Source organism: Leptodactylus fuscus, chromosome 1, assembly GCF_031893055.1.
Source record: "Leptodactylus fuscus isolate aLepFus1 chromosome 1, aLepFus1.hap2, whole genome shotgun sequence".
NCBI classification, from domain to species: Eukaryota; Metazoa; Chordata; class Amphibia; order Anura; family Leptodactylidae; genus Leptodactylus; species Leptodactylus fuscus.
In genome coordinates, this window is record NC_134265.1 from 30506656 (window position 1) to 30518511 (window position 11856).

The following is an 11856-nucleotide window of genomic DNA, read 5'->3' on the forward strand; positions in this document are numbered from 1 at the left end:
AATTATACAAGAACTATTTAGGGAAGAATTCGGCAGCTGGTATCTATCTGTAATGGAGTGGCCAGCGTAGTCACCAGATCTCAACCCCATTGAACTTTTGTGGGAGGAGCTTGACTGTAAAAAGTGCCCATGAAGCCAATCCAACTTGTGGGAGGGGCTTCTGGAAGCATGGGGGGGGGGGGGGGGATTTCTTCAGATGACCTCAGCAAATTATCAGCTAGAATGCCAAAGGTCTGCAAGGCTGTAATTGCTGCAAATGGAGAATTCTATGGCGAAAGCAAAGTTATTATTCCAAATAAAAATCATTATTCTAACCTTGTCAATGTCTTGACGATATTTTCTATTCATTTTGCAACTCATTGGATAAATAAAAGTGTGAGTTTTCATGGGTGACCCTAAACTTTTTAACAGTAGTGTGTGTGTGCGTGTATATTATATATAACCCATCCCTTTTTTTGTGACTCCGATCCCAAGATTGTCTTGGCAAAACCGTGACTGCAGACTTGCATACTCAGCTCCTCAGCGGCAGAGGACATGGACCCTCGGCTCCAGTGTGACGCTGCCAACTTTTTACCCCTAAGATCGTACAAGTTTCTTGCTCTCACCTTCTTATTCAAAGAATTTTGCGTCCTCTGGCACAAGCGGTATTATATTCTGCTAGAAAAGCTTTGAAAGTACAGCCCCAATGCCTGAGATATTGGTGGCGGGCTGTAAGGAACACCCCCAGTGATGACACTAGGCTACAAGGCTTGCTCTTCTGACAGGAGAGAGATATTAGTTTCGGCACCCAATATCTCTGGCACCTGGGAAAGGCTGAATTCAGTCCACCGTCAGCTTTGTAGCGGTATATAATATCGCTGTTGTCAGAGGACTTGAAAGGTCAGCTTTAATACACACAACTACTTACAAGTTGGTAAAAACTCTCCGATGTTTCATTTTATTTACTGAAGTGCATGGAGAAATGACAGTGTATAATATATATATATATATATATATATACACACATATGAAATAACTAGGAAGCTTTATTTTCGTTGACACCACGAAGCTACGCCGGAGAATTGAGGAAAAAGTTAACTAGCTGCCTGAACACGTCGTCATTGAATCCTTTGACATCGTCCTTTTCCACCGTTTCATATAGAGGAGCGCTTTCAGTCCCCCAACAAATGTTCTTCCGATTCGGATCTGTATCTGCGTCTACGGCCAAGGCCAATGTATTCAGCTGGTAGCAGAAAAATGAAAAATACTTCCCATCCGAAATGACACCTTGTGAGACAAAAGGCCGGGTGACATCTGCCTGACTCCAGAAACCTGCAGGACCAAGAGAGAAGGATTATATTGCATTAAGTCACGTCATTCATTTCATGGAAGGTATTCTTCGGGATTCTGGTAAATTTACAGTTTTTTTTTTTGTTACCGACCCCATTCATCAGTCCAGTCGTTCGCCACACACCTTGTCATTGGCGACTGCACCATATAAGCTCACCTTGGTACATGGCCTGGGCTCCGGTCCAGGCAAAGAGACTAGTTATAGCGTTTGATCGCAGGAATACTTCTATGTGGTCCTGTCTGTTCAGCTTTTGGAGCCGCTCCCTCGTGAACTTGTCCGGCACAAGGTGCAACTGTGTGTGGCCAAAGCTACAAGGGTCATCTAACTTGGAGCCTGTAAAGATGGTGGAGCAGAAGTCTGGTTAGGGTTCATAGCCAACAAGTTTCGGCACCCAATATCTCTGGCACCGGGGCAAGGCAGAATTCAGTACAGTGTCAGCTTTGTAGTGGTATAGGATATTGCTGGTGAGGAGACCAGTGGACGATTCTTTTTATTAATACAGGGAGATTCACTCACAAGAGGCCCGGAATATTCTGTAATAGCTCTCACTATAATGAAGCGAGTCTGATCTAAACTATGTGCAAAACTATGTCCTTAGTATATGGAGCTTTGAACAAGTCAAGAAGCCCCTCGTGTCAGAGAGGTGAGGTAGGCGCCGGATGGCCGTACCCCAGTAACTCATGCCGATCAATTTCTCATCAAGATTTTGGTGTACAGCACTTCATGGTGTGAACCTATTGGGTCACCAATTTGAGTAAGCGGTCAGATGGCAAGTACCCTCAAGAGTGTTATTCAAAATATGGAAACTGCAGGATTATTCATCCCTTTTCATGACACGTGATGCTGCAACAACACAGGACACAATCGATGACGAGTAACATCATCTGGAGAAGTCGCCGAATATCAGACTGCGAGATCTTATTCATGCGGCGTTTACACTTGCGCCTTGAGGTGTCCGCTGTGATTCCGCCTAATTCCCCGGAAAAACTGCATAGAGACGGCTTGCCAGCGGTCAGTTTAAAAACTCATTCATTTCAATAGGTTTTTAAAGGAAACCGCCGGTGTCCATATGCAGCCTCCCCACTGTGAAACTGTTATTTTGCACGGACACAAAGTCCTGCATGTCCGTCTTTGTATGGGTGCATTCACACTGAGTAAACGCTAGCTTATTCTGAACGTAAAACACGTTCAGAATAAGCGGCGTCTAAAGCAGCTCCATTCATCTCTATGGGAGCCGGCATACGAGCGCTCCCCATAGAAATGAATGGGCTGCTTTTTTCACGACGAGCAGTCCCATTGAAGTGAATGGGGAGTGCCGGCGTGTACAGCAATCTCTGCTCATGCCGGAGCGTACACGCCGGCACTTCCCATTCACTTCAATGGGACTGCTCGTCGTGAAAAAAGCAGCCCATTCATTTCTATGGGGAGCGCTCGTATGCCGGCTCCCATAGAGATGAATGGAGCTGCTTTATACGCCGCTTATTCTGAACGTGTTTTACGTTCAGAATAAGCTAGCGTTTACTCAGTGTGAATGCACCCTTATCTGTGCAAAATGGTTTTACGGCAAAGAGGCTGTACATGAACACTGGCGGTTTGCTTTAAAAACCCATTGAAATGAATGAATTTTTAAACTGACCGCCACCAAGCCGTCCCTATGTAGATTTTTCTGGGATTTAGGCGGAATCACCGAGAACACCTCAAGGCGCAAGTGTGAACGCCGCGTCAACATGTCAAAGAGCTCCAAAATTGAATGTGTATTTTGTCACCAGTATTCAGGATCTCAAAACTTGTTCGTCCTTGTTCCCTATACGGAGGAGCACATTGAGTGTGGTCTCCTTCAGTGTGAGATATATTCAGGATCTCTTCCAAGTGAATCTACATTTATTAGAGGGGGAAATATATTAAGACCAGCACTTCATAAACCAAACTTATTCAGAAGTGTGCTGGAGTACGATGGAGCCAATGTATTCATTTTAGCGCCTCTTGAGCTGTCCATGTGGCAAAAAAAAGTTATGTCCAGAGCTTTTTGCACCACTTTCTGGAGGAAACTTTTGTCTATAAATCTATTTATCCATAGGGCTATATTTCTGTTGCCAAGATAGGTATAAGCCTTTAGGCTCCATTCTCACGGAGAAACACTCCGCTCATTTAGACACGTATACATGTGTCAGAGCGCGGCGCTTCAAAACAGATCCCGTTGATTTCAATGGGTGCCGGCTTACGCATGCTATACATTGAAATCAATGGGAGGCTTTGTAACCCATTGATTTCAATGTGTAGCGCGCGTAAGCCAGCACTCATTGAAACCAACGGGATCTATTTGGAAGCGCCGCGCTCTGACACGTGTATATATGTCTAAATGAGCGGCGCGTTACTCCGTGAGAACGGAGCCTTTAAACAGACCAATATCTCTAAGCAGCACTTACAAAAAAAAATAAAAAAATACATGGCCACAATTCGAGATGACTTACCTATGAATATGTTGTTCTCATACTGTCTCTGAAACAGCGGTAACCTGCTCGGCTCATACGGAACCACAGGAACCTCTTCAGGTACGACAAAGTCTAAAGGAACAAACTGGAGGGGACAATAAATGAGTCATTATCTATCCATGTGCCAAATTTCAGCCAAATCCGTTAAGCCGTTTTTACGTGATTGAGTAACAAATATACAAACTTCCTACCGCAGTCAGGAACTGGCATGGCTTTCCATGACAACTCAGTCCAGAAAATTGGTGTGTTCTATCAATAGCAAGTCATATCCAGCAATGGTACTGCACTGACCTCTCATGTGGCACTGATTGGGGGGGGGGGGGTCCCCAACCCAAATAATCTTGGAATAGGAAACCACAGAACACACTGATCTCAGATGCAAAGTTTATGAAACTCATTAGAATATATCCAATATGTACAGGTGAACAAAGATCAAATGATGATCCATCCCAGTTCTAGAGGTTGTCCATATGACAGATCAACAATAGGACAATGAATTGGTCAACATTAGACCCTTGTCGAGCAAGATCTGTGGATAGAAGCAGAGGCCTGACCTGCAGAATTTAGTTTCTCTCTCCGCTTCTAACAAAGGGGTTCCCTGACAAAGGTCTAACGTTGACCGAATTGATGCCAAATTGTTGACCTGTCATATGGACAACCTCTAGAATTGCAATGAATGGATTATCTGCAGCAAGATCAAGCAAGGATGCTTAGGGTAAGTTCACATACGACCCCCAAAATCCTGACCAAAAAGATGGCTCCCAATTAAATCAATGGGAGCCGGTCAGTTCTTTTTTCCTGGAGCTGCTTGGTCCAACTCCTGGAAAAAGAAGCGACATGCTCTTTCTTTCAAGCGGATTCGCCTTGCAACTCCGCCTGAAAACACTCCCTCCTCCGGACTAGGCCCATTCATTTGGGTCTAATTCGGAGCCGAGTGCACAGCACCAGCATCCAGTCACAGCTTCCAGTATTTTGGTCTGGAACCTGAGACTGCCTCCGCCTCAGGTTCCAGACCAAAAAAAAACCATGTGAACTTACCCTTATTTTGTTTTTCATAATTCTGCTCTGGTCTCTGCCTCCCATTGCAAACAGTCAGGGTGTAAGCTGCTGCAAGGTTGTGGTGTAATCTGACACAATATTCAGTGGCAGATACTGACCTGCGAATAAGGTCTAAGTAACCGATGAAAAAAATACTACAACTAGCAGAGGTCTTGAGAAGCGTGAAGCACCAATACATAAACACTTAAAGAGGACCTTGCATGGTTTGGGGCACAGACCATTCTGTATACTGCTGGAAAGCCGACAGTGTGCTGAATTCACTGCATTGTCGGCTTTCCCGATCTGTGCCCCGGGTAAAGCGCTATCGGTCCTGGTACCGTAGCTCTTTACAGTCAGAAGGGCGTTTCTGACAGTCAGGAACATCCTTCTCCACAGCAGCGCCTATTGCGCTGTACAGTGTGAGCGGGGAGGAACGCCCCCTGCCTCTGCTCACAGTGCTCATCCATAGACGAGTATTATCAGGAGGGGAGGGGGCGTTCCTCCCCGCTCACACTGTGCAGTGTGCTAGGTGCTGCTTTGGAGACGGACGTACCTAAGTGACTGTCAAAAACGCCCTTCTGACTGTAAAGAGCTACGGTACCGGGACCGAAAGCTCTTTACCCGGGACACAGATCGGGAAAGCCGATAGTGCGCTGAATTCAGCTTTCCAGCAGTATATAGAACTGCCTGTGCCCCAAACCATGAAAGGTCCTCTTTAAGGCTGAGGCCCCACGTTGCAGAAACGCTGCTTTTTTTGTTGCAGATTTTGCTGCGTTTTTTTTTTTTTTTTTTGAGCCAAAGCTGGATACAAAAGGAATGGGATATATGTTGTAAATAGAGATGAGCGAGTACTGTTCGGATCAGCCGATCCGAACAGCACGCTCCATAGAAATGAATGGAAGCACCTGGTACTTCCGCTTTGACGGCGGCCGGCCGCTTAACCCCCCGCGTGCCGGCTACGTCCATTCATTTCCATGCGAGCGTGCTGTTCGGATCGGCTGATCCAAACAGTACTCGCTCATCTCTAGTTGTAAGCATTTATACTTCTACCTTCTGTTCAATGCAATCCTGGCTTGGGCTCAAAAAAACGCAGCAAAATCTGCATAAAAAAAAAAAAAAATAAATTAAAAATTTACAATAACAGCACACTTTTTTTTTTTTTTTTTTTTTTTTAGCCACAACATACCTACCCCTCCTAAAACCAAAGTACAGTCAGTAACAGGTCACAAGCCATACCTCTTTAAGGGGTTCAGGGACTCTGATCTGCACAAGTGGGGTGTCGTCAATCTGAAATCTGATTGGATCAACACAGCCTTTTCTGTGGCCACGAGGGACCCTGACCTCGCCACGTGACCAATAGAAGCTAACCTGAGGCTTCAGATCTGTACAAAATAAGAAACATCATGAAAATACAGTCCTAGGGAGGAAGTGAGAGGGGGGAGGGGAGATCAGGGTGAACTGCAATGCATCATGGTAGTTATAGGCCAAGACAGGAAGCTACCCATGTAGACAAATGTAGAGGATACAAGGAGCTCCAAGAGGAAGCCAAAAATCACTCAAAACACTGCTAAAGGTACGCTTATTAACCCATTAGTAGAATTAAGAGGTATTTTAAATATATATTTTTTTGCCTACAAACCCCCTTTAAGGGCAACTAGGGCTTTTCATTCTTTAGGACACTATAGACACGCCAGTCTCTCCCATAGCTGTAGTCACTGGCACATGCTGGGAGTTGTAGTCTCACATCCTCAGAGTGCACTGCACAATAGACTATGCATGCTGGGAGTTGTAGTCAGTTTCCCACCATGAGAGCCAGGGTACATGACCTCCCTACTACAGTGGTCACATTAGGGCATGCTGGGAGTTGTAGTCAGTTCTCCACTATGAGAGGCAGGGTACATGACATCCCACACTACAGTGGTCACACTACTAGAGCATGCTGGGAGTTGTAGTCAGTCACTATGAGAGCCAGGGTACATGACCTCCCTACTACAGTGGTCACACTAGGGCATGCTGGGAGTTGTAGTCCGTTTTCAGGGTCCATGACATCCCTATTACAGTGGTCACCACTAGGGCATGCTGGGAGTTGTAGTCCGTTCTCCACTATGAGAGCCAGGGTCCATGACCTCCCTACTACAGTGGTAACACTAGGGCATGCTGGGAGTTGTAGTCAGTCAGTATGAGAGCCAGGGTCCATGACATCCCTACTACAGTGGTCACCACTAGGGCATGCTGGGAGTTGTAGTCCGTTTTCAGGGTCCATGACATCCCTACTACAGTGGTCACACTACTAGGGCATGCTGGGAGTTGTAGTCCGTTTTCAGGGTACATGACATCCCCCACTACAGTGGTCACACTAGGGCATGCTGGGAGTTGTAGTCCGTTTTCAGGGTCCATGACATCCCTATTACAGTGGTCACCACTAGGGCATGCTGGGAGTTGTAGTCCGTTTCCCACTATGATAGCCAGGGTCTATGACATCCCTATTACAGTGGTCACACTAGGGCATACTGGGAGTTGTAGTCCGTTTTCAGGGTACATGACATCCCTATTACAGTGGTCACACTAGGGCATGCTGGGAGTTGTAGTCAGTTCTTTACTATGAGAGCCAGGGTACATGACATCCCTACTACAGTGGTCACACTAGGGCATGCTGGGAGTTGTAGTCCGTTTTCAGGGTCCATGACATCCCTACTACAGTGGTAACACTAGGGCATGCTGGGAGTTGTAGTCCGTTTTCAGGGTCCATGACATCCCTATTACAGTGGTCACACCAGGGCATGCTGGGAGTTGTAGTCCGTTCTCCACTATGAGAGCCAGGGTCCATGACCTCCCTACTACAGTGGTCACACTAGGGCATGCTGGGAGTTGTAGTCCGTTTTCCACTATGAGAGCCAGGGTCCATGACCTCCCTACTACAGTGGTCACACTAGGGCATGCTGGGAGTTGTAGTCCGTTTTCAGGGTCCATGACATCCCTACTACAGTGGTCACCACTAGGGCATGCTGGGAGTTGTAGTCAGTCACTATGAGAGCCAGGGTACATGACCTCCCTACTACAGTGGTCACACTAGGGCATGCTGGGAGTTGTAGTCCGTTTTCAGGGTCCATGACATCCCTATTACAGTGGTCACCACTAGGGCATGCTGGGAGTTGTAGTCCGTTCTCCACTATGAGAGCCAGGGTCCATGACCTCCCTACTACAGTGGTAACACTAGGGCATGCTGGGAGTTGTAGTCAGTCAGTATGAGAGCCAGGGTCCATGACATCCCTACTACAGTGGTCACCACTAGGGCATGCTGGGAGTTGTAGTCCGTTTTCAGGGTCCATGACATCCCTACTACAGTGGTCACACTACTAGGGCATGCTGGGAGTTGTAGTCCGTTTTCAGGGTACATGACATCCCCCACTACAGTGGTCACACTAGGGCATGCTGGGAGTTGTAGTCCGTTTTCAGGGTCCATGACATCCCTATTACAGTGGTCACCACTAGGGCATGCTGGGAGTTGTAGTCCGTTTCCCACTATGATAGCCAGGGTCTATGACATCCCTATTACAGTGGTCACACTAGGGCATACTGGGAGTTGTAGTCCGTTTTCAGGGTACATGACATCCCTATTACAGTGGTCACACTAGGGCATGCTGGGAGTTGTAGTCAGTTCTTTACTATGAGAGCCAGGGTACATGACATCCCTACTACAGTGGTCACACTAGGGCATGCTGGGAGTTGTAGTCCGTTTTCAGGGTCCATGACATCCCTACTACAGTGGTAACACTAGGGCATGCTGGGAGTTGTAGTCCGTTTTCAGGGTCCATGACATCCCTATTACAGTGGTCACACCAGGGCATGCTGGGAGTTGTAGTCCGTTCTCCACTATGAGAGCCAGGGTCCATGACCTCCCTACTACAGTGGTCACACTAGGGCATGCTGGGAGTTGTAGTCCGTTTTCCACTATGAGAGCCAGGGTCCATGACCTCCCTACTACAGTGGTCACACTAGGGCATGCTGGGAGTTGTAGTCCGTTTTCAGGGTCCATGACATCCCTACTACAGTGGTCACCACTAGGGCATGCTGGGAGTTGTAGTCAGTCACTATGAGAGCCAGGGTACATGACCTCCCTACTACAGTGGTCACACTAGGGCAGTGATGGCGAACCTTTTAGAGACTGAGTGCCCAAACTGCAACCCAAAACCCACAAAATTTTCGCGGAGTGCCAACACGACAATATAGACTTAATACTATGCGGATCCACAATTGCGGACAGTTACTGACCAAAAATTACAGTCATGTGGGGCTTTACAGAGCTTTCAATAATACAAACAACGTTGTACTGAAATGTAAAGGTCTCGGCATTTGGTACTTTGAACAATTAATTTTCACTATTTACATCGCACAGGATCTGTTTTATAGTTACCGTGTAATATTCTTACATCCTGTACTAATATCACGTCTGCTATAAAACAGATACTGTGTGATATAACTAGTGAGGGGACCCCAGACAGTATTATATGCTCTGCAGTGGGCCCACCACACAATATTATATTCTCCACAGTACCACAGTAGCCCCCCAGTGTTATATGCTCCGCAGTAGGTGTCCCCCCCCCACAGGATTATATGCTCCACAGTGGCATCCACACACAGTATTGTGTGCTTATAAATAGGCCCCCCCCCAGTATTATATGCTCTTTAGTACGCCCCCCCAGTATTATACACTCCCCCCAGGATTATAAGCCCCCCCAGTATTATACACTCCCCCCAGTATTATACACTCCCCCCAGTATTATACACTCCCCCCAGTATTATACACCCCACCCAGTATTATACACTCCCCCCCAGTATTATACACCCCACCCAGTATTATACACCCCACCCAGTATTATAAGCCCCCCCAGTATTATACGCCCCCCCAGTATCATAAGCGCTCCCCCCAACATCATATACACAGTGAGCCACTCTCATACTCACCCCTGAAGAGCCGCCGGCATCCACCTTCTTGTCACTGGCGGCGCTGATGACGTCATCGCGCCCGCGTCGGGGCAGAGGTCAAACTCTGCAGCCAGTGTAGGCCGCGGTCGCGCGATCCGCGGCCTACCCTGACAGCTTTCAGCTGTATGTGCATTTGCACATACAACTGAAGGCAGTGATCGCTCATCAACAGGGAATCCTGTACCGGATTCCCTGTTGGTGAGCGATCCGGGCGACCGCACGCGTGCCATAGGTTCGCCATCACTGCACTAGGGCATGCTGGGAGTTGTAGTCAGTCACTATGAGATCCAGGGTACATGACATCCCTACTACAATTGTCACACTAGGGCATGCTGGGAGTTGTAGTCCGTTTTCAGGGTACATGACATCCCTATTACAGTGGTCACCACTAGGGCATGCTGGGAGTTGTAGTCAGTCACTATGAGAGCCAGGGTACATGACATCCCTATTACAGTGGTCACACTACTAGGGCATGCTGGGAGTTGTAGTCCATTCTCAGGGTACATGACATCCCTATTACAGTGGTCACACTACTAGGGCATGCTGGGAGTTGTAGTCCATTCTCAGGGTACATGACATCCCTATTACAGTGGTCACACTAGGGCATGCTGGGAGTTGTAGTCACACCCTACTCGCTGTCGGCCACTCACCCAGGCTGCTGCGGCTGAGCACAGGGTTGTACTTGGCACACTGGCTGCTGAGGATAGAAATGGCACTGGTCAGGAAGGGGGCAGCAGAGAGCTCCTGGCTCCGGTACAGGAAGGTGCGCCCCCTCTTGGTGTAGTAGTGCTCTTGCAGCAGGGCCTCGCACAGCAGAGCCTTCAGCTCGGACATGTCCTGCTCCTCCAGGCCGGGCCCCCCGCTCCTCTCCGGCAGGCCCCTCACGTAGGCCGTCTTGGTGAAGTGCTGGTACCACCGGTCGGCGTTGAGAGCCGGTGTCTGCGGGTACACGATGTACTTGAGCCGCTGCAGGCCGGTGATCAGCTTCAGCTTGCTGGCCACATCGGTCTGGGCATGTACCCGGCTGTAGTGCCCCTCTATACGGCGCCGCCTGGACGCCTTACTCTTAGCCGTCATGGAGGCCACAATGGGCGGGTACAGCGAGTTGGAGGCCGCGGGGGGCTCCGGAGGTAACAACAGCGCGGCCGGTAGCTCCGCATTGTGCCTTAGCTTGCCGAAGAGCTTGCGGCCCGCCATCTTGTGCCCCGGCAACCAAGGACGCGACCTTCTACACTGCGTTCTGAATGGACCGCCAGGGGTCAGCTGACAGAAAACTGACCAATGAGGGAGTCCGACCTGTGACGTGTGCTCCGCCCATGTGACCGCGCGACGCTCACAGAACCATGTGTAGGAAGGGACGTCAGTGTGACATGCGCGCATGCGCACAAAGGTTGTGCTGTAGCTGCCGCGAGCACAGTTAACCCCTTCCTGCCACAGCCATTTTCCGATGCTTGTTGTTGACCCCCCGCCTTCCAAACCCCATAATTTTTTATTTATTTTCACAGAGCCGTATGATTAATGTTTTCTGGCATTATATATAGTATTTATATTTGTATAATACAGCAAAGACCTGGCAGCCATAGCTCCTGAGCAGCCGCCATATTTAAATACCCGACATCCGTTGTAATAGTACAGTGGATGACGGGAAGGGGTTAAAACAAAAATTTTCAGAGCTCCTTGGATGTGTCTAAAAGGCAGTTTTACTCTTTATGCAAATGAGGACCTTGGAACAAAAATGGCGTTTACATCAGTCGCCGAGCGAAGTCGAATTATCGGTAAACACGCCATCCTGGATGTAGTCCATTCCCCTGCAAGCTGATCTTCCAAGTGCTCTGACGTCAACAAGATCCCGCACATGGGCCATATGCTCCTGTAGTCTAGGATGTGGCCAAGCATATTGCGCATGCGCACGTTCCTCCCTACACTAAGAAGAGAAGTAGAAGAGGCCTCATTGGAATTACAGGGGTAGAGCAGGACGTATAAGACTACAGGAGTGTACAGCCCATGTGC

The 11856-nt window shown here is 48.2% G+C and overlaps 1 protein-coding gene across 1 annotated transcript; it reads right to left on the reverse strand.

The window, feature by feature from the left end:
- Positions 1-997: 997 nt before the first annotated feature.
- Positions 998-11064, reverse strand: MRPS30 (mitochondrial ribosomal protein S30). Its single transcript, XM_075269255.1, has 5 exons — positions 10497-11064; positions 6097-6242; positions 3802-3907; positions 1487-1663; positions 998-1311 (listed from the first exon to the last, which is right to left on the reverse strand). The coding sequence occupies exons 1-5, from the start codon at positions 11041-11043 to the stop codon at positions 1049-1051; spliced, it is 1239 nt and encodes a 412-aa protein (XP_075125356.1). The 5' UTR covers positions 11044-11064; the 3' UTR covers positions 998-1048.
- Between the last annotated feature and the right edge of the window lie 792 nt (positions 11065-11856).

Excerpts from the sequence above, each read along its gene's own strand:
- MRPS30 (XM_075269255.1), bottom strand. The coding sequence starts at position 11,043 with ATGGCGGGCCGCAAGCTCTTCGGCAAGCTAAGGCACAATGCGGAGCTA. Across the intron at positions 3,908-6,096 it reads TCCCTGAACCCCTTAAAGAG|TTTGTTCCTTTAGACTTTGT; the intron begins GTATGGCTTGTG and ends TGTCCCCTCCAG. Across the intron at positions 1,664-3,801 it reads TGAGAACAACATATTCATAG|GCTCCAAGTTAGATGACCCT; the intron begins GTAAGTCATCTC and ends CCATCTTTACAG.